Genomic DNA, 26596 nt, shown 5'->3' with positions numbered 1-26596 from the left:
ATCTGGGCCCGCTGCCTTCTTGGCTTTAAACCTCCTCAGTTCCCTCCTAACCTGGGTGGTTGAGAGATACAGGCTGGAGCCTTGTGTGGAGTGTGTATTGTCTGCTGTTATTGGGGGTGGGGAGGAGTGAGCAGGGTGAGTAAAGGTGTGAAGTGTCTGAGGTGTCAGAGGTGGAACAGCAGCAGTGGGGGTGGGTGAGTCTGCAGCTGATGTTGAAGACTGCCTCATGGATGAATCAAATCTGTTGAAGAAATGATTCAGTTCATTTGCCCACCTCACATCCCTCCCAGGCAGAGAGTTCTGATGTTTGTGGCCCGAGATGGTTCTGAGGCCTCTCCAGACTTCACCAACGTTGTTTTGCTGAAGCTGCTTCTCCATCTTCTGCCTGTAGCTGTCCTTCCCATTCCTTATCAGTCCCCTCAGCTGGAATAAAAAAAAATGGGAGTGCAGTACTTCCGAGCATGTCAAATTATTTTATCAAAGGACATAACTGAACCTTATTGTCTGCTTTATCTGCTGACTGCTAAATCACACATAATTATACTTAGTACAAAAACGAAGTAACTTTATGTTTATCTTTTATTTTAATAAATGTAATACTTTTGGAAAGCCTGTTTATTTCCTCTAAATGGAGCCACATCTGTGAGGAAAATGCACTTGTGGGTTGTGCCCATGAAAAACTTCTCTGCCAACGTCAGGCAGCTTATTCTGCTATTGAATCTTGTTTTGAGGTTGACCACCCCAGGTGGAGTCAGCAACATTCATACAGCAGTTGGATCAAAGGGTCAAAGCGTAGAGAAGATGCAGGGAATGCTATGTTGATTGCTGCATCGATGAGATACCAGCTTTTGCTGTGTGTGTGTGTGTGTGGGGGGGGGGGATCTCCTTCACGTGAAAAACAAGCTGGTCATCATTGGAGGCAATCAAAATGCAGAGACATATTGACATGAGATTCTGCAACCAGTGGTAATCTAATACTTTCACATTCTGGGACTGAACTTTTTCCTTGAAGATGAAAACCCTACCAATACAGAGCGGGGTTTATCAGAGACTACTTCCCCTCCAGAATGTGGGGATAGAGAGGATGGCATGGCCTGCCTCAAGCCCAATGCAGTGTGTGACCAAGCTGCTGACCAGCAGGAGGAGGTCGTAGGCTGTTGTGGCTGTGTATGATTCTTCCGCATGCTAATAAGCCCCCTGTTTATCAAATATATAAATATTAAATTGTCAGCATGTCTTGTTTCTTCAGACTTTATTTATCAAATCAAATAAATGACACAAAATAAGAGTAAAAAGCAGAAAAAGCTAAGCTAAAAACTTTGGCATTGGTAGAGAAGCCTTTCAGGGGTGTAATTCACGTACTCAACTCTGCTGCTCATGCATTTTCCTTACAAATTTAAGTGGAAATAAACAGACTCTCCCACTGTGTAAGATTTATTGCCAAGAAGCATTTGTTGCAACAAAGAAATAATCAACCAAACACACGCTTCTTTACTTTATGTGCCAAGTTTATTTCAATGAGGGGGCATTTTTTTGATGACCATTTGAAGAGACTGGCAGTGAGGCAAACAAGAACCAGTGAGACACCATTACTTGTCCATCCCTTGTAGAGTTAATCTTCTTTCAACATGGAGTGTCATTGCCATTTCCTCAATAAAAAATTGTGCACAGGATCCCATGACAGGATTGATTATAACAAGGCAGCATACGGACTCCTGTTTATCACAAGAATCTCTAATCGGGCATCAGCTGGAATAATAAGAAATTCTTCGAGTCACGATGTTAACTCGATGGAGCACATGAGCAAGATAAAAAAACAAAAAACAAAAAAACATCTGCACAAGTTCCCATCAGCCCCTGACCATCATTTTCTCTCCAGCTAAGAATCATACTGACATCATTAAAACATTTTTAGTCTGAATAAAAGTGCAAAACTGCTACAGCAGCTCCTTGAATGCAGCACTGCAATGAAAAGGCACTTTGGTAAAAGCAGAGATACAGTGAAACATACAGATATGCACCTTTAGTCTACGCTTACATGTAAATTACAGTTACAGGAGTGAAAGCCTAGGAAGAACCATTGGAAAAAAAAGAATACAAAAAACCAAAACACACCAATAAAAGTTCTATAGGTTGTGCTCAGTTCTAAAAGAGGAAGCAGGAAGTGTGGATCCAGGTTACACTGACATGGAACATTACACAGGCAGGTCAGGACACTTTGAGTCTGCCCTCAGTTCAGTTTCATACTTCCCTCTTAATAATAAGTCGACTGCAGACGTTTGGTTAAATCCAAAGTTCACCACAGCACAGGGAAGTCCATTTTGCTGAATCCGGGATCTCTGCGCATCTCCCAGTACATGTTGTTGCTCACCCAAGTGTCATCCTTAGACTTCCTGTCAGCAAAACACAAATGATCATGAATTAGTATGACTGACAGATACTGACCGACGCACCACAAAATTACAAATAGGAACTACAGATGAAGATAGAAAAATTAGCTCCCCTGTGAACATTTCCCAAATATTATAAAGCATTTCTCCAAACATCCTGGTTTTATTTGGATGCTTACATTACGTTACTTTGCACACAAAAAACATTTTTTAGTCAGTTATAGTAACAGTGTATCCTTTTGCTGGATAACAGCCTGCAGTAATTTCTTGTAGTTTTCAGCTAGTTTCACTCACGTCTCCTGAGCATCATCAGCCCATTTTTCCTTTGGCAAACCTTTAAGCGCCTCCAGATTTGATGGTCTTCTGGCACAGACCTTGGTCTCAAATCACCCCACAGATTTCCAGGGCATCGTGCAGGTCTGTTAATGACATTCACTTTGGTCTTCTGGAGGTACGTCTTCACCGGGAGCAACCCATGTTTTGGGTCATTGTTGTGTTGGAAGACAAAGTGATGACTCAGACATAATTGTGCCGCTGAGGTTTTCTTTCATTATCTTCACATTATCTTCTTCATGATTCCTTCCACCTTGATGAGATTCTCTGTTCCAGAAGCGTCCCCGCAGTATAATATTCACACCAACGTGTTTCACTGTGGGGACACCGTTCTTTGGGCTGTACACCTCTCCCTATGTTCTCCAAATATAAACAGTTTCTTTGGCCAGGATTTGGCAGGATTCTAGCGATTGTCTTCCTTGAGACTACAATTCCCAACTTGATTAAATCATTCATTAGTGTCTTGGCAGTTCCAGGCTCTTTAGATCTCTCACTAGTTTGAGTCTTTTGCTTTCTACCTCTGCCAGGTTAGTTCTGTACTTTGTGGCTCCATTTGAATTTCTTGATACTTCTCACTACAGTTCTTGACACTTGGAAACACTGTGATTACTTTGCTTTGTGAGCAGCAACAATTCTTTAAAGTCTAAACTGATTTCTTTTGTTTTTGACCTGATGCTTTCTCAAGTGACCGCTCAAACCCTTACTGAAGTTTTTATTCTGTGTGTAGGTTGAAAGATAAAGTCAAAATCAAAATTAGGTTAACTCTGAAATGCTCTAAGCTTTGTTTGTGCTATAGCTTAATAAAACGTTCAGTTTTTCAGGGGATTGATCATTTTGACCCTTGTATTTTTTGTTTTTTCCTGAAATAATTATTTTATTGGGTGCAAACAGAAAACTAGTGCATTTAGAAATGCATGTTGAAAATCATTTGCTCTGCTAAAAGGAACATTATGATAAAAACTTTAAATTTCATACAGGAGCTAATAATTTTACCCTCATCTGTACTTTGAGTTACAACAAGCCCAGGATTATGTTGGGAAAAAAAACAACCAACCAAACAAACAAACAAACAAACACACACAAACACTGCACACAAAGACCTTACAGACAAGGAAAAGAGCATACTTGAAAAAGCGTGGCTGGTGTGTCATGTTGTTGTCCTGCAGCACTTTCCTCCTCTCCCTCTGGAGCTGCTCTATTCTCTGCTTCTGCTCCTCAGCTCCATCTACATTCCCCTCTTCCAGCAGCCTGGAATAAATATACAGAAACACAGTCAGGGTGGGGATCAGTGCAGATTTGTTCCTGCTGTCTGTCAGTGCCATTCCCAACCTCCACAAAAAAGAAAAACTCCAGCTTTCGTGCAGTTTCGGAAGTGACTTGATGCCGCTGTAACAATATTAACTTCTGAATGATGTTACTTAATAACATAACGTTGGTAGTTAATCACTGGATAGCTGTTACACAACTTTGTAAACCTGCTGGATTCATGTTAATAAAACATTTTCTAGTTACTCAAATTCAAATGAAAGAACAAAGATTTATGTATTTATGTTGACTCACTGAAACATGTCCCTTCTTATAGAGCTATTATACTTATAGAGTTATTCAACTATTCTAGGACAGTAGGAATATATCTTTTGAACAAGTAATTAAAAAAAAAAAACTTACTATACATTTAAAATATTAGACTGTACATAAAAGATGAACACAACTTCCTGGTCTGAAAAGTAAAGCAAATGCATTTTTAAAAGGCAATGTGCATTCTTTGTAATGGCCAGCAGGGGGCAAATCTATATAGAAGAAAACGTTTCTCGGACTCATTTGTCTGTGAACAATCTGCTAATGTGTTTATACTCAAGATCTCTGGTTTCCAATCTTAGAGAATACAATATGTTGTTGTTTTTGTTGATTATGGTAAGAGTGAAAAAGGAGGATAAAGTAAACAGAAACTCCTTAACACAAACTTCTTCAAAACCTATTGTATACAATACTAAATATGCAAAACTTAATGTACGTTCTCAGTTAAATTTGAACAATACAGTCCAGATAAAAACAAGATGGGAAGCTGAAATAAATAGACACCAGAGGATAGGCAGGAAGAAATATGTGCAGGAGTACACACGATAGCCAACTCCAGACACTAGTAATCGTGGCAAAAATTAGCTTAACACAAGCAAACAAATGTTGGGGAAAATGTCAGCCACATGCTGGTAACCATACCTACAATATGTTGGTATGAGATATTAAAGGCACACAAAAATACCAGAGGGCAGTGAAGGAAGAGAGGAATAATTCCTTTAAAGAAATTGTGTATCACTTTTAAGTGGCTCAAACTTGACCCACCAACGTATTACAGCCACAGCTAGGTCAAGAATAAATAACATAGTCTCTGAGAATTCAACAAGATATATTTATCAAACAGTGGAGGCCAGCTGAGGTGATCCTGACATATTGAACTCATCTGAGTTAACTCTCAGATCCAAAACCACACACACCGATGTATGAACATATGAACTTCTTAATCCGCAGGGTTTAATTTAATGCTAGCCCACCTTTGCAGCTATAACAGGTTCAACTCTTCTGGGAAGGCTTTCTACAAGGTTTAGGAGTGTTTATGGGAATTCTTACAAAAGCGCATTTGTGAGCCCAGACGTTGGAAGGCCGGGCTCACGGTCTCTGCTCTAATTCATCCTACAGGTGTTCTATCGAGTTGAGGTCAGGACTGTACCGTCCAGTCAAGTTCTTCCACACCAAACTCGCTCATCACCGTCTTTATGAACTTGGTTTGTGCACTGGTGTGCAGTCATGTTGGAACAGGAAGGGGTCATAAACAAACTGTTCCCACAAAGTTGGCAGCATGAAATTGTCCAGAATATCTCGGTATGCTGAAGCATTAAGAGTTTCTTTGACTGGAAATGAGGGGCTGAGCTCAATGCCCGAAAAACAACCCCCATACCATAAGCCCCCCTCCACCAAACTTGACACAATGCAGTCAGTTTCTCCAGGCAACCACCAGACCTAGACTCATCCATCAGACTGTCAGAGACAGAAGTATGATTCATCAATGCAGAGATCACGTCTCCACTGCCCTAGAGTCCAGTTACTCTATCTGATGATTTGTACTGTGCTTGGTGATGGGTGAGTGAATACTTTTGGCAATATAGTGCATCACATCCAGTTTCAAAACACCAAGTTGTTGACAGCCAAAATAGTCAACGTGAGACCTGAAGACGACGCCTCGGTAATTAATGGATGATTTCATGTTCTATATACAGTCTATGTTTAAAGGACAATCTCTCTCTACAAGCAAGGACATACACAATACTCTTCATCTTTCTGGATCTAGACTAGTATAGCTGTTGCTATGGTTATGTTCATACCTCTGCCTTGTGCTGCTTCACACCACATGGGCAAAGCCAGACTTGGCCCAGAAGCTCATGGAACCAAATGGTCAGATTTTACAGCTTTGAATTTATCTATTGTATAAGACCATCTGTTTTTGTTGTTTATTGTAATCAGGACTAAGAAAACAAACTGAGATTCTCAATGTTACAGTGTGTACACAGGAATGAGAGACAAAGAGTGGCAACCTCTGGTCCGGCCTGAAGCGCGTGTCCGATGGGGGCAGCAGAGGTCTTAAAGCAAGGTCCAGCTCATTTAACTCCACCGCAAACTGGGTGAAGCCGTAGTACTGTTCTTGGTCCACTGGCATTGGATCTAAACACAGACAGACATAAAAACAAGCAGCTCTAATATCATGTTCAGGTCAGTTGTGCGCTTTGACTGAAGCAGTGCAAGACAGTGTGACCGACACTTCCAGCGACTCCTCACTTACTTGCTCTCCAGATACACGTGGCAGACGGTGGCTTCCCTTGAAACACTGCTTCGTTCCATTTTCCAAATATGGAGTGCACCACTTTTCCATCTGAATCTGTAACCACACCCTCTATCTCATTCACTGTAGAGCTCCATGTTCTTGCCTAAAAAGGAAATATTTATATTTCATTTTAAAAAGAAGGACACGATACATATACATTACACCATACAAAAGCAGACATTATTTGTATCATACAAACTATGCACTAAATCCTAAATGAATCCTCTTAAATTTAAAAGAAACTGCAGCATTGTTACTTTTTCTGACATTTATTTTTTTTTACAGGTCAGCTTCTTTTTTGTCCAGTAGATGGTGCTGTTTAAGCTTCTAGCGTTGAAGGAATTTGGCTTACTACTGCTATTATGGCTTTATGTGCAAGAAATGGACATTTGAATGAGCAGTAATTTTATAACAAGCGTGGATCATTTTTACGAGCCTGCTCAGATGATAAGGGAGCTTATAAAAAAAATAAAATAACATGTTAAAATTACTAATAACAACAGCATGACAGAGAATCACATGTATTTAGCAAAATAATATTACAAACAGTAAGGGGGGGAAAGTTTACTCTAATATTGGTGGCTTACACACAGCATCTTTGTGTACTAACCTTAACAAATGTAATTTTGCACTGGCAGACATTGCTGTTGATGTTTTTGATCGCCATCTCGCCGTAGTGTTCGATCCAACGCTGGCCACTCAGGATGTTATGGATGCAGGATGTCACCTTGTTCCATTCATAATGGTCCCCAAACCTGCAGAAAACACACACATATACACACAATGCACCATTTAGCTTGCACTCATTACACATCCACAACAAAATAGAAAAAAGTAAAGAACCTACGCAGGTAGCGTGACACGGGTGGTTCCCATGGGAACGATTTCCATGGATTTTCCCCAGAATTTATTTTTCCATCGAACATCTGGAGAGAACAATAGAGCATTAAGGGAACAATCTGTAGCTTCTCTGACTACCCAAGGCTGCTCAGTTATTTTTTAACAACGCGCCAGAATGCATCAGAGCTTCCACAAGCTATATTAGTATAATCAATAGAGTCATTTTATAGAGAGCAATGATGCTAAGCAGTCAATTATCACATGATAGGAAGGTACAAGATGATGGTCAAATGAGGTTATTTAGATCGGCTAAGACACTAGTTTCTGCTACATGTAAAATCTACAGCATGCAGCAAACACACAGGAACAAGGTGTGGGAGCTCTGGTGTAATCTGCAAGAAGCCCAGGCAGACAAGAGGGTGGATGTGGGGTGTTTATTCCAAATAATCCCTGCGGGGCTCACCTTGCCAAAAGGTGAAGTTCTTTGAATCAGCATGACATGCTGACACAGGCGGGTGATGACTCACCTGGAAAGTGGGGAGAAAAAGAAAACAATAATGAGGTCCTTTATGAAAAGGTTGGGTCTGTAAGTTGAAAGTTAATTCTTTGCTAGCTATACAACCAATAAAGCATCAGATCACCGCAGGGCACCATTTCACTGCCCTACATTTGTTGCTACTACTAGGCTAGTTTTGTGAAAAGAGTCATAAAGAAAGTGGCATTCATATGTTCCCCTCCACTTTTTGTAAACAGAATCTAATGAAGTTGTCACAAATAATTTGACAGTTGCATTAACTTAGAGATGACAAAGCAGCTGTGTGCAGTCTGAAGAGAATGTGTAAACTTTGTGACTTCTACCTGCTCAGCTATAAACCTGAAGCCCTTATCAGGCCTGTCGCACTCGTACGTCTCTCCCAGGACGGGGTTAAAGGGTTTGCTTCCTGCTCGGTAGTAGGTGGATGCATATGAAGATATTGCAAATGTAGCAACATACACCTGCACAAGGAAGGAAGAAAGGGATGGCTCAGTGAATGACACTTGGTTCCAAACAAGAACAGTAAGATGTTCCCACTCTGTCATTCTATTCAAAAAATAAATATGTCAAAAACACCCTCAGAGTCAGCCACGGGGAAAGCTTGAGCCCCCTCATACACTGGAGCTCAATCAATTTCAAACCCACACTAAGAAGTAAAATAATATTTTTGTTTCCCGTCAGAACATCTTTGTACCTACAACCAACTTCAAAGGTGAGTTTTTGCATGGGTCATATCCCTGTATGGGATGGGTAGCTGCTCTCCTTTTTACATTGCACTCTGATACAAGACCTGATTTGGTTGCAGTTTTAATGAAACAAGATAAAGCAGAAGTTGTCAAATTTCAGCCGACCTTTACATACTTGAGGGCCTGAAAGTCCAATAATTTTCATAGTATGAAGGTCAAATTCAAATTCATTGTTTCACTACAAAAGAAAAAAAACAAAAAGCTGTGAGCAGGGTGGGCTCAGGCAGGAAGCACTCACTATCTTCCATGGAATGAGCCTGTAATTGGTTTCTGCAAAAAATTCACATCCCAGACTATGAAGATAAAACTGTGTATAGGAATTTGTCGGAGAAGAAACTAACAGAGGCAAAATCTGTGTGTGTGTGCATTCATACATGACCCTATTTTAAATATGAATTTGTGTTAAAGATAATACACCACAGTTTGTATCGTTTTATGTTTTATGTGAGTGACTTCCTTGTAATTAAATATTTATTGACGGCTCCAGAAAAAGTACACATTATACAAAACAAACATCACATTAGCTTCCTGAGGAAGAGCACAGAGCTTATGTCTGCTAGGTGTGTTATTAATATGCCTGTCAGAGGATCTGAACCTCAAACTCTTGTAAAAATAACTCTGTGAATATGACTTTCAAAAGTGTCTCAGGAAAATTAGAACATGCTAATTTGAATGTTTTGCATGTGCCGGTTTGTAGTCCACATGTAAAATATTTCCCACTCACCATGCGCTGGTAGGGGTCTTGAGTCTGATTAGCAGTGTCCAGGAGTTCGCTGTACTCCAGCTCCTCACACAGCTTCTGCAGAGTGTTGAGTGGCTCATTGAGGTGCACGGGCATGGCCACCTTGGACAAGTCCTTGCCTATGTTGTTTCTCAGGATGTTCCACAGGCTCACGCTGTTGGCGGGACAGGGAGAGGGCAGAGTGGAGCGTCGACGAGCCAGCGTCACCACGCTGCTCACTACAGAAGAAATACGATGTCGTAAGAGACAGATTAATATGCATGGCTTTAAAAGACATAAGTGAACACTGATGTTTGCATGGGAGGAGTGTTTTTTTGTTTTGTTTATATGTTAATATGATTATGTATGCAGATTCCAAGTGTATACACGAACTTGTGGAGGACACCAAGAAGACGACCTACAAGGCTGAGTTTGGTGCAAATGGGGAAACTAATAAAAATGGAAAACTGCATTTGGGACTGAATGATTTGATTGCAGGAATGTCGTTCCTTCTGTTTGTGAAAAGATTAAAAACCACAGCTTTCATGCCGGTCACACACTGCATTAAACAACGCTGCACTGAGTTTGTAAACATGTCTGGGAGTCTGTGCCGATTTTCAACACATTTTTGGAGCCAAAGATTTATTTCACTGATACTTAGTGATTGTATTAGCTCCAAACTGGTTAAGGATGTACTGAAAATTGTCCACACGAATGTAACATAGGTCACATTTTCAAAGCATAACAAATGTCAGTATCCATATCAATAAAATATCAGTATGAAATCTTACTGTTACTAGGCATCAATAATTTATTTGATGCTGTTACGTCACGGAAAATGTCCCTAGAGGTCCTTTCCTTATTTACACAGTATAATTTTTGCAGATGTTATTACATCGCCAGCACTTCTGGGCCCAAAATTAGTCCCTAAACCACGACAGGGCCTCCACCGTGTTGTACAGATGGCTGTAGACACTCACTGTTGTACCTCTCTCCTCTCCTCCTCACTACATTATGACGATGATTTGAACTACAAATTTCAGATTAGGATTCAGCTTTTCATACACAGTGGGTGTCACAATGACTTCTCACAGATGCACAGCTTGTTGCCTTATTACTTACCGGAGTTGTGCCTCTCACTCCCCCCAGCGTTGCTGTAGGTATCCACGGAAACACTGTCACTGACATCACTTATATACGAGTCATCGTCAGACACCTTGAGATAGGAAATCAATGATGAAAGGTCAGTGAGCCAGCAGGATACTGAATCAAAGGACAAAAGCACACAGATCTAGAAAGCCTCTGCATCATCGGGATAGAGGAGAACATTTTAGGAGTGACATGTTAGTAAAGCTCAGTTAGGCAGTCATTTTTTTAAATCCCATTTGCAGAATTGTCTTTGAGTATTCATTCAACTGGTTGAGAGAAATCTACACTTCTACACCTCCCTCTACCCTGACTTTAAGTTTTAGAAAAACCAACCATGTAACAAAAACAGTGTTGCTGATTTTTTTTGCGTGTGTTTTTAGTTTTACACTATAATTATTTTTTAAATCTCTACACAGAAACTGTTTAATCTGTGTGTGTTTTTCAAGTCATTTCCATAATGTGTGTGTTATGGAACAAAAGCAGACCTACGATTTCTCTGTCATATATAAATGGTTATAATGGTGTCCGATTATGTTAAACGTGGCTAAATATTCAACAAAAACTAACTAACTAATATTTTGGACATGCCAAACTTTTTGTGTGGGAACAACGTTGGAATGAATCAGCTGATCATTTATTGCGTTTTGAACATGGAGATGCAGTTGATCTTGCAGATGATGTCTGACCTCGTTCTCAGAAGAGGAAGAGGACAGGAGGTACTCCTGAGCGTCAAAGAACTCCGTTAAGGACTCTGATCCTTTGCTCTCACTGGAGACCTGGTGCACCAAGGACTGTGGGGCATCTACAGAATCCTGAATTGGATAAAAAGACACCAGGTGAGTATAATCAGACCACTTGTCAGGTATTGTGAGTATTTGTGGTGTAATTCCACAGGACCATAGAATTTGACCCGGTGTCACTCACTGAGGCATAGGCGGTCTTTAGACCGACAACATGCGCAGGCTGGGTGGGCTGCAGGTCAATAGTGTGTCTCAGCCTGTCTCTCTCTGCCACCAGGGAACTAAATGCTGACTTCAGTTTGACGTGGACTGGAGAAAGGCAAATGTCAGAGACGGGAAAATAAGCAGGGACACAGCAAATACTGAGTTGTCATGGAAACAATTTTGTCGTATGGCAGTGAACACACAAAAAAAGCATATTTTTAAATCTACAGTAAACCAGGAAAGGACTCACTGCTGTTGGCTAGTTGGCAGAAGTCCTTTTGCAGATGTGAAGCATCTGCAGGTGATTCTGGGGATTCAGGACAGACTTCTTGGGTGTTTGACTCAGCGGTGGAGAGATTTGGATTGGAGGCATGAAGGCGATAGGACTGGGACTGGGGCTGGGAGGAGATACAGCTTGGAACCTGGCAGTCAAATACAGACAAAAGTGAGACATTACATTCCCTTCTTTCCCACCATTTAATGACTGAACTATATCAAAGCATAAGCAGCAGAGGAAAAAAATAAGAAGCAGGGCGTGAACCTGTAGCGTGGCTTTTGTGTCTTTGCCATTGTTTTTGGACCGCCACCTCCTCGGCCTCTTCTCCTTTTTGGGGATCTCATAAGTAGCTGCCTGTGGCACCACAGACATATTTTGAGGTTGTAACAACATTAGAAGAATTCCAAGATCAGGGTTTCCACCAGTGTTTTCCCATCCCAGCATCCCATCTTGCCTAATGTGACCCTCCGCAGTTTTTTGTTTTTTTTAAAAGACAATGCAATGAATTTACTGTATCCTCCTCCACACCCTTGCCAACTACCAGCTCTAACATTTCTGGTGGAAAGCCTGTATTATTAACATAACAGTTTGTCTTACTAATCTCTTTGAAAAGCAGGTGGACACTACAGCAAACAGCTTTAACTACATTTCCCAAACATAAACTTGTAAATACATTTAGCAATAAAAAGAAGCATTTTTTAATATGTTATTTATCCACCTGTAGGCAAACACCAACTTTTACTGTGAAACTTCAGTGGCTACTAACAACTTAGACCCACCACTTCCTGTCTATGTTCCCCACCAGCATGGTAACTAAGTTGCTTTTGTATTATTGACTTTAATTATATGGGAAACACATTGATTATTATAAAGAACCACTAATGGCAGCTTAATCCGAGTGCCTGTGCTCACTTGTAGTCCACTGATGACTGGAGCTGAGTATGTGCGGTGCAGGACCTCCATGCTCTTCAGCAGCAGGTTCAGTTCCAGCAGATACGACTCACAGTCCTCCAAGTCTGAAAAAGAAAAAAAAAAGAGAAGGTATTATTAGATCAAAGTTGTAGGCACAGAAATAAAAGATTAACTGCACCAAGACATGCTGTGATAGGTAAGAAATAAGAAAGAAGACAGAAACAAACAAACCGACCTTTACAGCACTTGTCCATGTCGTCTGAGGAGTGGAGCCAGGAGTTTATCTTAGACTGGTGGATTGACGCCTGCTTGGTAAGAGTCGCCCTCTATTTGAGATGAATGACAAAGGATGATACACAATTTGCACAACACATCCCCAAGGATGTTTTTTTTTCCTTACACAAGAGGACTGGGGCAACTTACTTTCCTAAGCGATTCATTAAGAGAGGGAGAGGATGTCGCATGGGGGTGGAAGAGATGCTTCTCGTGGGGATACATGCTTATTTCATTCTGCCGAAACAGACGGTGATGACGCAGCTTTGACACCCACTCCTCAAACAGCTCCGGCGACTTCACCTGGAAGCCACAAAGTCAAATTAGCTTGAGGCAAACTTGAAGAACCAAAGCTCCTGCGGGTGTCTTTCTATGAAACACACAAAGGAAATCAAAGAGAAGACCTGCCGAGGTTGAGGCCCTTGCTAGTGAGGATACATCTCAAACAGCAGTAAGAAAAATAACGGGGAATGTAACTAAATGTCTCAAGAGTTACCTTTAGGTGGTAGATGTTGTCTTCCGTATCCAGATCAATGCACATGGCTTTTTTCTTGATTGACATTACAGAGAGACCAACGTCTATGCAGCCATGTAGTTTCCCCTTACTAATCTGTGCAATAAATAAATAAAACACTTTTCACTTGGCATTTAACTTGTGCATAAGTTTGTATATACAGAAGAGAGACAGATGGAGTCATAAAACAATACTTACATCGCTTTCCCGCTTTGCATATCTCATGATGCCTTTCTCCAACAAAAAGTATCTCTATGTTGGAAGAAGATAAATGAATTTGTATTTATTTACAGACGTGCCATGGTCTATTAATTACTGCGTATATAAACCATTAAACACAATGCAGACTGTGGAGATTTGCACAACAGTCCCTTTCAATTCTCTTGAACCTGACATTTAAATTTTATTACTGAAGTGAGATAAGTGACCCAAATGATTAAAGATAATCATCATATATTGACATAAGCAGTTTATGGGAACGCTGCATTTTACAAATGAGAAAGCTAAATAAAAGAGTGCGCTGACAGAGCTCAAGGCCTCTTTATCAGGTAAACTATGCTCTGTTAAAGGGGCTGTTCCATCATGTCGCAAGGAAAAAGTTTCCAAGTATGATTACACTCACTGAGATCAGAAGGGGAGGGGGATGAGTCAGGTTTACAGTGTAATCAGCTGGGAGTCAAAAGAATGGAAAGGAGGAAATACAGAGAGCTAAAAAAGTGGAGGAGGAGGAAATGTGGAAACAGCCTGAGGTACAGACAACAAATCAGGATACTAGCACTAGCATCATACTAGTATGCATCATAGAAAGATTACATAAAATGCTGCACTACAACTAACATTTTTAGTCTAAGACTCTTAAATAAAGGATCAACAGCAGTAGCAGAAGGGTTTAAGAGTCTCCTGTAACAACAAGCAGTGCTGCAGTCTGATGCGTTAAGAAGCCAGCAGAGGCCCTCACCTTATGCCAGCCCTTCATGGGCCACTTCCTTCTCTTGAGCAGGAAGCCTCCCTGCTTCTCAGGCTCCTGCATGCTGGCAGGAACCCCCCTGAGCCCTTCCACAATCTCCCAGTTATCCTGCAGGACAACAGGGCAACGAAGCATGAGACAGACAGTGAATGACTGTGTTGTGTGTATACATTTCACTATCACAGCAGAAACACTATGGCTGCAGTTATTGTTCCGCCTGACGAATGTGGCACACATTTGTAGGAACAATTAAAATTTGGTCACAGTGAACAACCATGAATAAGTGAATCACTTTCAACTGTTTGACAGTGAGACAATGGACACACAGAAACACATTAATAATTTCTCACGTTTTATAGCCTGATGGGCACCACAGTGTGTGATGTTATTAGAATTTAACAAATTAAACATCACACAATAGTAACACATACAGATGTTACACACACCTGGCTGCCGTCATGTTTAGAGGAGCCGCTGCTGTCACTGTGAGTGGGTGATGTTGATGTCATCTTTTTGCGCCTCGACTAATCCTCCACCTACCGCTGTCTTGTATCTCTGGAAACCGTGGCAACAGAGATCACAGACGAGCAGCCAGGAGCATCACGCTGACCTTTGAAGGCCACTGCAACATCCAGCACTGCAGAGAACGGAGAAGGTAGGTTTAAAAAAAACAACATGTGAGAGCAACACAGGTTTATTTTAAACACAACAGCAGCACGCAGCATCCATAATCAGGACGAGATAAAAACAGAAGAATCACTGACTCACTGTGCGTCTGTCTGCCTCTGAAATTCCTAAAGTCCAAAGTAGATGTGTTTAAAGGAAGCTAGCCATAAATATCCAAATACAGTCATTTCCATGAGCTCAATATAAATGAATTCACATGGAATCAGACGCAATGAGCTTTACACATACAAAGTCAAATACAGGGAGTGCAGAATTATTAGGCAAGTTGTATTTTTGAGGAATAATTTTATTATTGAACAACAACCATGTTCTCAATGAACCCAAAAAACTCATTAATATCAAAGCTGAATGTTTTTGGAAGTAGTTTTTAGTTTGAGCTATTTTAGGGGGATATCTGTGTGTGCAGGTGACTATTACTGTGCATAATTATTAGGCAACTTAACAAAAAACAAATATATACCCATTTCAATTATTTATTTTTACCAGTGACACCAATATAACATCTCCACATTCACAAATATACATTTCTGACATTCAAAAACAAAACAAAAACAAATCAGTGACCAATATAGCCACCTTTCTTTGCAAGGACACTCAAAAGCCTGCCATCCATGGATTCTGTCAGTGTTTTGATCTGTTCACCATCAACATTGCGTGCAGCAGCAACCACAGCCTCCCAGACACTGTTCAGAGAGGTGTACTGTTTTCCCTCCTTGTAAATCTCACATTTGATGATGGACCACAGGTTCTCAATGGGGTTCAGATCAGGTGAACAAGGTGGCCATGTCATTAGTTTTTCTTCTTTTATACCCTTTCTTGCCAGCCACGCTGTGGAGTACTTGGACGCGTGTGATGGAGCATTGTCCTGCATGAAAATCATGTTTTTCTTGAAGGATGCAGACTTCTTCCTGTACCACTGCTTGAAGAAGGAGTCTTCCAGAAACTGGCAGTAGGACTGGGAGTTGAGCTTGACTCCATCCTCAACCTGAAAAGGCCCCACAAGCTCATCTTTGATGATACCAGCCCAAACCAGTACTCCACCTCCACCTTGCTGGCGTCTGAGTCGGACTGGAGCTCTCTGCCCTTTACCAATCCAGCCACGGGCCCATCCATCTGGCCCATCAAGACTCACTCTCATTTCATCAGTCCATAAAACCTTAGAAAAATCAGTCTTGAGATATTTCATGGCCCAGTCTTGACGTTTCAGCTTGTGTGTCTTGTTCAGTGGTGGTCGTCTGTCAGCCTTTCTTACCTTGGCCATGTCTCTGAGTATTGCACACCTTGTGCTTTTGGGCACTCCAGTGATGTTGCAGCTCTGAAATATGGCCAAACTGGTGGCAAGTGGCATCTTGGCAGCTGCACGCTTGACTTTTCTCAGTTCATGGGCAGTTATTTTGCATAGTTATTAGGCTTTCGAGCCTATACAGCTTGGAGTAAGACAACATGCATGAAGAGGATGATGTGGACAAAATACTCATTTGCCTAATAATTCTGCACTCCCTGTATAAATGAGTCAAAGTAGAACACAAGTGTTATAACCAAAGCCCACTGTTCAAGAAGTGTGTAAAATGAGCAGATAATCATGAGAACAGAGGTACATCGCTTTCCATGTTCTCCTCTTAAACACTGTTAATGTCAAACTGGTTTTCCATTAAAAAAGATAAGATGAGCCCATAATGATAAGGATAGCAATCCATGGAGCATATGAATAGTTCAGGCAGGTGTTTCAAAGTCACGTGTATCACATAGTGTTATGATTTCAATACTGACCAGCAGTGTTGGGGTCATTACTCAATAAAAGTCACACATTACGTCTTAAAAGTAATGCAGTACATTAGGCCTGCACAATAAATCGAAAATTTATTGTCATCGCGATATCAGCCTGTGCGATGGGCCCATCGCAAAAGACGGCGTAAACTGCGATAATTGGATACCTTGAAACGTTTACACACATGCTTTAAAGAATTTACCAATCAAAGAAACCCCTTTACACATTTGACCAGTCAAATAGAGCCCTTCACGGCATTAACCAATCAAATGGATTAGAGGCCCGCCTCCTACGCAGGTTGGGAGCGAACAACGCTGCAGCAACAAGTCAGAGTTGTAATGGCTGAGAGCGAGACACATGACGAGAACGCTACTGACTATGAATTTAAAATAAATAAATAAATAAATAAATAGTACCTCGCTTATTTGGAGGTACTTTGGATTTGATAAAGACGACGTTCAAACACAGGTACTCTGCAAAACTTGCCGAACACTCGTGGCAACCACCAGAGGAAACATGACTAATCTCCACCATCATCTTCAATACAACCACAGAGAACTGTTTGAAGAGTTCCAGAAAGACGGGGCTAGCTAATGTTGCTAATGTTAAGCCAAAGAGCACAGCAGTCCAACAGCCGACTCTGTATCCGAGTTTTTCAAGTGGAACTCCTTATGAGAAAACGTCGAAGCAGTACAAAGAAATAACAGAGGCCATTACACATTTTTTGACAAAGACATGATGCCTATAAATACAGTTAGCAGAGAGGGCTTCACCAGTCTGATACAGAAAGTGGACCAGAGATACCACACCCCCTCACAAAACTACTTTTCCCATGTCGCCATTCCACAAATGTACGAAACATGCCGCAAGACCGTCATGTTTGAACTGAGCCAAACTGAAAACTACGCAAGCACTACAGTAAAGTTTCCTCTCCAGTTTCGACTTGCATCATAACTACTTGGTGAGTGAACAACTGAATGAACAACTGCATTGAGATAATTTTCAGTATAATTTAAGTTATGTTAAAGTGCACTTTGTTGTTACATTGCTAATACAGCAGCTTTCTTTAAATAAAACTGTTGCAGTAAAACGGAAATTATGTATTTGTTTTTTTTGTTTTTTTTGTTATTTATTTTATCGCAAGTCATATCGTTATCACGATATTGATCACAGTTATCGCGCATCGCAGGTTTTCCTAATATCGTGCAGCCCTACAGCACATTATCTAATTGCTCATCACAGAGGAATTATTTTCTTATTAGTCTGTAAAAATGCCCTGAAACACACCAGCACCTGTAAACAATATAAGCCTATAGGCTACAGTCTCACACGCCAACACAAACTCTAACCTATCCTAAGGTGGACACACATATGAGCTCTCTTTTAGTTTTGAACAAAAGTCAACAGCACAAAGATAAAAGCTGAAGCAGTGTTAGCAGTACAATGCAGTCGTTTTTGTCATGGACGCAGTTTCCACTTTACCATCAGCCTCTCGTCCTTTTGTGCAGTAAAAATAAAAGTAATGTTCACGTCTCCACTCCTCAACAGCTTTACCACAGTACCGCTCCACTGTTTTCCTCCTCCCGCATACAAACTGAAATCAGCTGCTTGTAGCACAAGTGCACAGGAAGAAAAACAAGATTGTTTGATTGATGTTTTTTTTTTTCTATCCGCCTGGACAACTGAAGAACTGACACAAGTAATAGCATAATTGTAACTGTAATGTAATTAATGTGTTACATTACTGCGTTACTGAAAATGTAATGTGATTACAGTACCCCCAAACACTGTTGGCCAACAGGTCTAAGTATCCTGTATAGTGTATGACATCAGTTTCAGCCAAACATTTGTTTAAACTGCTCTAAACCCTAAATTTTAGGAGGTTTTTCTCTTGGTTCTGTATGATGTCACTGAGAGTGGATATCCTTAATAAACTCATTTGTGGCACACAGCAGTAGCTCTGAGCACAGAAGCCTGACAATGTTTCCAATGTTTCCATGTGAAGTTGGCTTCAAGGGAAGGTAAGAGTATAAATAAATGTGTCAATGACACAAAGCTACTCCCTCATCTGCCTTCACTCGCTTGTGAACTTCAGTGACATCCCATTCTTAATCTACAGGGTTTAATATTATGTCAGCTCATCCTTTGCAGCTATAACAGCTTCAGCTCTTCTGGGAAGGCTTTCCAAGGTGTTGGAGCGTTTATGGGTATTTCAGAGTATTCTTCCAGAAGCGCATTTATGATGTTGGACGAGAAGGCCTGGCTCGCAGTTTCATTCCAAAGGTGTTCTATCAGGTCGAGGTCAATCAAGTCCAGGCCAGGCAAGTTCTTCCACAAGAAACTCGCTCATCCATATCTTTCTGGACCTTGCACTAAAAGTTGGCTGTGGAATATTTAGTAGTGAGGAAATTTCGCAAGTGGCATCCTATCACGGTACCACGCTGGAATGAGCTCCTGAGAGCGACCCGCTCTTTCACAAATATTTGTAGAAGCAGTCTGCGTGCCTCGGTGCTTGATTTTATACACCCGTGGGAAAGGACATGATTGGAAGACCTGAATTCAAGGATTTGGACTGGTGACTGAATATTTTTCACAGCCACTATGTCTCCAATCTAGTAATTGTAAAACAAAATAAATAAAAAGGAGACCTAGTTTTGCATGACAGGTTTAAGGAGTTTTTCCTGATGCCTTAAATGTACACACCAACGCTCCATGTGATGCAACATTCATTCAGTCTCCTCACCTCAAATGGCATGCTCCAACCTTGCTGTGCTTGTATCTGTGCGTTAATGGCACTCCCTTTTTGCACAGCCCTCTCTTTCTGTGGAAGTACACTGTGCATGTGAGAGGAAAGGGAATGCCTCTGAGGTTTGCGTGTGACCGAATGTATGCAAATGGGTGTAATTGTTTGGATTTGCTGCTAGCTGCAAACTGAGAAAGCTCTGGTGGTTTATGAGCGTGTGTGTAGTCTGTGGTTCCCCTTGCTTGCAGTCAGTCCCATGCTCAGGACGTGAGTCATCAACAGGAAAGAATGCGCACCGCACTGCGCTTCGATACCCCCGGCACACCAAAACACAAGGCTAGCGACAGTAAACACACGGCTAAAAGCAGAATGAAGCACATGGACGGCCCACTTACTTCACAGCTACTGCACAGACTAAAGGGTCAGACAACATATCTGAGCAGCCCTCAGATTATAAACTCAGGGAGCTCAGTTTAGCTCATCAAGCTGTTCTGTTTGCAATTTTCAGGCTGGGACATGTCTGGCATCTTGAGCTGCATTAGAAGCTTCACAGAAATATGTTATGAATTTACTGCACAGCTCAACAGCATACCACAGCGATGTAAATACACCTGTATGTAGTGTAAACAACAAAAGATTAATGCAATCATACAACATTGCATTTACATATAATGTAGGAGCTCAGGGCCTCAACAGTAAGTTTACAACATCTGAGGCTCACTGAAAAGCTACATGCAAAATATGTGGCGATTATGAATGAAGAATTATCAAGTACCACTTGAACAAACATGGTTAACATTGCCTCCCTCCCATTCCTGTCATTTTGTTTTCCTTTCATATATGTCAGCAGAAACTCACATTTCTCAGAGCAAAACCACAGCAATTGCTGTGCATTAGTTTATCAGCTACGGAGGCCTTTCTGGCTTCTATGAGACGAGTCCCTGAACACCCCACCGGGTGCTCTACTTAGCTCAGCTGACTGATTACCGTAGGACTGTATCTCACCAAGGCCTCTGCACTGTAAGACTAGAAGTGCTGGGGTTTTACCTTCAGTCTTATGTAATGTGAGTCAATCATTAATGGCCCAACACCTTGTAAGTGATCTCACAAGATGGAAACAGGTCATTCTCATGGTAAGGGCCAACGCTGCTGAGTCACAAGGGCTTAATGGGGGAATAAAAGGTTTAAAGGAGATGTAAAAGTGACTCTTTTTTTTCCCTGTGGGTAAGAATTTGTCATTTTGTGAAGAGATGAAACAAACGCAAATGGAAAATGTGTTTAGACTCTAGACACTGAGCAGCGCAAGAGCTGCTTGGGCTAACAACAATAAATGAATATAACTCTGATATGTTCTTCGTTTGTCATATTGTGGATTTTCTGCACACTGCACTTCAGTAAAAAGTACCTACAAGGCCCAGAATGACAACAGTTTATCCCCTAAACTTCAAGACTGGACTTTAAAGCAGCTTTTAGTTGAGCACACACACACACACAGATTCAACAGACAAAAGTCAGACGTGTAAATACAAGAGCGGATTATTCTTCTTGTAGCCATTTTCACAGACTTTACCTAAAAGATAGATGCAGTCAAGGTCAAGTTACCCACTGATTAGTGAAGTCTTATTATGAAACCTGCAGAGGGCACTGAGGGAGAGGACTTATCATCCTTTTTATACTCTAATGGGGGACAGACATTACAGAAGGTGAATGGTGCATTCAATACAACCTGAAACTAATGACTGAGACCATAAACTGAGTAAGAACGTGCTTACAAAGATCACAGTTTAAAGGCCTGATTACAACTTAAAGAGTTATCATTTATTCTGTCTTTCTTGACTTCAAATAGGCTAAAAAATATTTTTTTAAACCGCAAACATTTTGTAACACTGCAGCACTCTTCCTCTCACATACCGCTGTGTTGCTTTCAATTTGTATTGTGTGTTTAATGTGTTCATATTTTTCCCCATTGCATACTTTCAAATTCCTTTCCTTGGCAACTCTGCTGCCAGTACACTTTGAATTTAGCAAATGACCATGACCTGGTAATTGAATTCAGATAATGGGAAGATCCTGTGGGTATGTTGAACTTTCCAGTGCATGGCTCAGGAGAGCTGAGTGTCATATACACTTTTACAGAATAATACTTCTTTCTGAAACCAGAAGAATCGCCTCCTAATGGACATTAAATAAAATCCAAGTTTAAGACATCTCCATCGGCTTGATTTTTCAGACCCGAAAGCTACGTTCATCTTTGATATGCAGCCTATGCTTTTCCCATTCAAGACTCACCAGATGCCCACAAGATTACAACGCTTGTGTTCATTCAAAGTATTCCTGAAGAATTCCAAGTATGCTTTTACAGCCATAATATGAAGACCACAGGAATGTCCTCTCTTTTAATTTGAACATGACTACAGGCAACACAGTGATTGCTCACTGGTTTCAGGCTGAAGCCTGAGAAATTGTAAGGCTGGAGTTTCCAGTTCTGGCATGGCAAACACACAGACCATGACTTACCAGCCAATCCATCTGCTTTCAACCACAAACTCTTGCAACAACAGGACTGCAAAAAACCCAACAGTCCACATCATTTTCATATCTGCTCTCCATTTTTACCTGACTGACTAACAAAGCAATGACGAATTACTGGTCAGAATCACTGGGTTGAAGCAGTGCATGATCCTGTTATTACCAAACAGAAAGATTTTCACTTTTTGCAGGTTTCATCTAGCCATTTCAGACATCAATACCCCAAATTTTGTGACAAAAATAAACCCATGTGTGACAGCACACGGTGTGATCAGATGGTGGCAGCAGCACAGTTTATCTGACCTTTGACATCAAGTGTGCATGACTGATAGCACTGAAAGAAATACAGTGCCCATTTTCTTTGTGCCGTTAGAGAAAAAACAAAAGACACATGTGGGTATGAGCGAGTGATCAAAGATACACATAGCAGCCCCAATATGTCACTCAGCAGTCACTGATTATTTCTCATGTGCAGCTAAACAGCATGCACTTAGATTCCTGACCAGTGTATTTATAAAGGCTACATCACAAAAGATGTCTCTCTGTCTGCTTCCTGCTGAGACAAGAGACACTTTGTGTTGCTGCTTCAATCACTGGTTGCTATGGATACAAAAAAAAAAAAAAAAGAGGCAAAGCCAAGAATAAAGTTTGTTGATTCTTTATGAAAAATCTGAGGGACATAAAACACCAAACTATTTATAGAACATGTGGTGTTAAAAGCAGAAAAAGATTTCACACTAGTCTCTGTGCTGACCAGCTGGCTGGCATGGAAGTAAGACATAAGATCCTTTAACTTCATATAACCACAGGTGGGCTATTCTCAGACCAACCACTTGGTGTGTTAGTCTAACAAGAGTCTTCTGTATTTACCAGCTTTAAAGTGGGTGTTACAGAAAGGAGAAAGTGACACAGAGATAACTCAGCGAGTCACGTAGGCCTGGCTAGATGTTTGCACCCAAAATGTTGCAGCAGGGACAAAAAAACCTAACATTTTAGCTGGACAGGAATCAGCTGATTGACAGACTTAAAACCGACTCCCTTAGAGCAATAATCCTCTGGCCTGAGATCCTGTGCCAGGAGAGCAGACTGGAACAGAATTACTTGTAGTGGGAAATTAATATCTTGCACAAGGGCACTTCACCAAGGCAGACGCATGCCAACAAATGGGTTTGAAAACAGATTGCCGCAGATTATGGACACTCTCTTGCTGCTAATACTCTGCCTAGGGCCTGAGGAATTACTATTTTTATGCATTAACCAGCCGGCTATTTCTGAGATTAACAGATTAGATCTCTAAATGCCAGAAACATCCCAAATTCCCCAACGAACAGGGTGCCATTTTTAAATGCTGTGTTTTGCCCAACTAACCTTAAGTTAGAAAAGCTGGCATTTGTGCTAATAAACTGGTTTGAAAACATTCATGAATCTGATAAATTATGAACTTTTCAAATAAGTCATCTGCCCAGCAGTTTTGCCAAACAGCCACTGAAAGTAAATCATTTAGAGGTTTTTCTGTTCATATACTCTCTAAATGTGGGTCAATATCGATGCTTAAAATAACAATAACCAATGATCACATATCGGTACTGGCTGATATATTAGCCTTGTTGACAGATATTTTTTTATTTTATCAGCAAGATAAAATTACATGTACCATTACCATTAATCTATTATGTTACAACAACAATCAAAATATGTAGTTCCCTCTTCCTCTCACCCCCAACCCATCACAGCAGGCTGTCCCTCCCTAAACCTGGTTCTGCTGGAAGATTATTCCTGTTAAAGGGGAGTTTTTCCAACGCTGTCACCAAGTGCTTGCTCATAGGGGGTTGTCTGATTGTTGGGGTTTGTTTCTAATGTTGTAGGGTCTTTAACTTACAATATAAAGCATAAAGTATTATTTAAAAAAAACTGAATCAACCATTTTTATCAATTTCAGTATTTCAGCTCTTCATCGTGCTACCATTGAATATTCAGCAAGCACAAAATTCATGTGAAAAAACAGATCAACGTAAAAAAAAAACATCAGAACAAACCTGATGTTAGACATGTTAACAAAAACCTTCAGGGCTGTGGTTGTGTTTACATTAGCTTGAATGTTGCTCTGGCACTGTGTACCCACAGCCAAACTGTGAATGGCTCAGCCATCGTCACTCGTGCTTAAAATCATCTTGTCTGGGCTAGATGGTGCATGGTCTAGTTGTTCTACAGTAAAAACGAAAGACGGTCATGAATTATGGTGAGTAAACAACAATTATTTTCATTATTAAATAATTGCCAGGTTATTTGGCCAGGTTGTTTTTAATATGAAAAAGAGGTTTATGTCGGGTTTGGGGGGGGTGTTGTTTTTTGTTTTTTTGAAAAGTATGTGTAATATCCAGTGTTGGTTCAATTAAAGTTATCAAATAAATAAAAGATTTTATTAAACCATGGATTAAATCTCAGCTTCACTACAATGTAAATATCGGATATAATCAAGCTGAATAAAGTAAATGAATAAATACATATTTTGATGACACTGATGTCAGAGAAGCAGCCAGTGCGGATTGGTTACACGAAGCATGCATTCATGAGGACAGGACTCCATGGGAAGTGGGAACCACAGGTGTCCCGTCTAAGTGCACCAAAAGGCAATGCTCGGCTCCTGCTGCCAGCACAGCAACACAAAGTTGTCAGGGTAAACAAAAATTACCAAGATATCCCATGCGCTCGAAACACCCCCCGCCCCTATAAAAATACCCGCTATAAGTCGATCCTTACACGTCTATTAAGAACCTGATGTCTGGAGGTGCCCATTAATAATTCTATCGAAAGCGATACTTTTAACGTGAGCACCGAAACACTCACCGACAGCCGCCACGAGAACGCTGCCCAGCGCTTAATGCCAGCGGAAGCTAAACAACTATAGAAAAAAACACACGAATAAATTCACTCGAGAGAAAGCGAAAATAATAATAATAATTCAAAAAGACATGCTTACGTTTCCGTGGGGAAAGCTAGTGCATCTTCTCCCGGTAGTAGCAAGCAGCCAGCAGCCTCGTTTTACTGCCAGTGTCGCGGGTGAGGAGGGGCCGCTGAGGGGGGGAAGGAGTGACTGACGTCCATCTCAGCCAATCGCAATCGAGGATAAAATCGGGGCGGGGTTGACATACTCCAGGTTGACGTACACATACGCCTCAAACACCGAATGAAGAGTCAAGGTGAGAGTTAAACATTGGGGTCTACGTGTTTTATGTTATCATTTTATTTTAGTTCAGTTAAGCTTTATTTACACAGCGCCAAATCACAACAACTGTCACCTCAAAGCGCTTTATTGTGAGGCACATACATGATCTTAAGTAGGCCAGAGCAGTGTAGCTCCCCTTTCTATAAGTATAAAGAAGTTTGAGGTACTTTAATACATAAAAGGAGGTGTAATGTCAAAAATAACGGTTTTCTACATTTGAAAGAAATGCTGCTCTGGGCTTCAATTGTAAGAAATAAATGTGTAAAATTATATAAAACAAAATTCTGTTAGCTCACTGTGGAGACTGTCCTGCAATTGTAAAATTGATGATTTGTGTCAACTGAGAGAATTCTTTTACAAAAACAAACAAACAAAAACAGGAAAAACCATCAAATCTCTGTAATTTATTTGTTTATCTAATACTTCTTTCCTTTGGTGTAGTATTATTGGCTATGGTGAAGGCCTTCTTTTTGCAGGAAAAAGCTGTGAATAGCTATCAAACATGAAAGCTGTCAAACATAAGGCCTCCAGGCCATGCCCTACAACAATCACATCATCCCTCCACACCCTCCCCCAAAAAAGCATGTGGCGACTGTGGGAAGGAAAAACCCTTTTAACCCCAACAGAGGTGGAGGTAAGGTGAGGCAAGGGAGACTGGACAAAAGGCAACTCCCTCTTTGCCTTCAAAATATGTAGTTCCTTTGTCTGTAACATGAATAACCTGCATGTTTTACAATCCACACCTTCACCGGGCTTTGACGTCTGCATGATTTTTAACCCTGGAGAACCCATGGGGTCAAATTTTACCCCATGGTTTCCCTAGAAAACCAATGGGGTCGGCTCTGACCCCATTGGTTCTCCGGGGTTAAAAGAGAAATCTTCGCATTCCACGTAAAAAACAACAACAACAAAGTGACTTTTAATTAGAATTTCTGCAGTTGTTTATTAATGACCTATGCCTTACACTATAGCAACCTTCTTTTCAATACATAACTTGTGATAGTATGCATTATAAGTGGCTTTTTGTTTTAAAAATAGAAGCCACTAGGTGTGGACTGCACGCCTTCATAATTCATCTGGTCTAAGGGCTTCACAACACTGTGCTCACTCCAGTGGTAGATTGTTTGGTGACTGTCCTTTGGTTGCAAAAGATGGCTTTGCCCAC

At 40.9% G+C, this 26596-nt stretch overlaps 1 protein-coding gene across 1 annotated transcript; it reads right to left on the bottom strand.

Annotated features, from left to right (window-relative positions):
* Positions 1-1479: 1479 nt before the first annotated feature.
* Positions 1480-25280, bottom strand: LOC146644076 (oxysterol-binding protein-related protein 3-like). The gene is made up of 22 exons (XM_085396137.1): positions 25186-25280; positions 14925-15115; positions 14470-14586; positions 13710-13763; positions 13494-13607; positions 13148-13300; positions 12960-13050; positions 12725-12828; positions 12077-12166; positions 11786-11957; positions 11516-11640; positions 11278-11403; positions 10565-10658; positions 9446-9681; positions 8299-8436; positions 7904-7967; positions 7448-7526; positions 7211-7355; positions 6559-6703; positions 6314-6440; positions 3849-3971; positions 1480-2393 (listed from the first exon to the last, which is right to left on the bottom strand). Exons 2-22 carry the CDS (start codon positions 14985-14987, stop codon positions 2297-2299), a joined length of 2457 nt encoding a protein of 818 aa, XP_085252263.1. The 5' UTR covers positions 14988-15115; positions 25186-25280; the 3' UTR covers positions 1480-2296.
* Positions 25281-26596: the final 1316 nt, after the last annotated feature.

This window comes from Rhamphochromis longiceps, linkage group LG22 (genome assembly GCF_057381845.1).
Source record: "Rhamphochromis longiceps isolate RC_006_pf linkage group LG22, R_longiceps_female_GT1.1, whole genome shotgun sequence".
NCBI classification, from domain to species: Eukaryota; Metazoa; Chordata; class Actinopteri; order Cichliformes; family Cichlidae; genus Rhamphochromis; species Rhamphochromis longiceps.
This window is presented reverse-complemented; position numbering and strand designations above follow the sequence as displayed.

What these genes read in the sequence shown, in the direction of transcription:
- LOC146644076 (XM_085396137.1), bottom strand. Translation starts at nt 14,987, where the DNA reads ATGACATCAACATCACCCACTCACAGTGACAGCAGCGGCTCCTCTAAA. An exon ending in TTAATGAATCGCTTAGGAAA is followed by an intron (nt 13,051 to 13,147) that starts GTAAGTTGCCCC and finishes CATCTCAAATAG; the next exon opens with AGGGCGACTCTTACCAAGCA. An exon ending in GCAAAATTACATTTGTTAAG is followed by an intron (nt 6,704 to 7,210) that starts GTTAGTACACAA and finishes TTTCCTTTTTAG; the next exon opens with GCAAGAACATGGAGCTCTAC.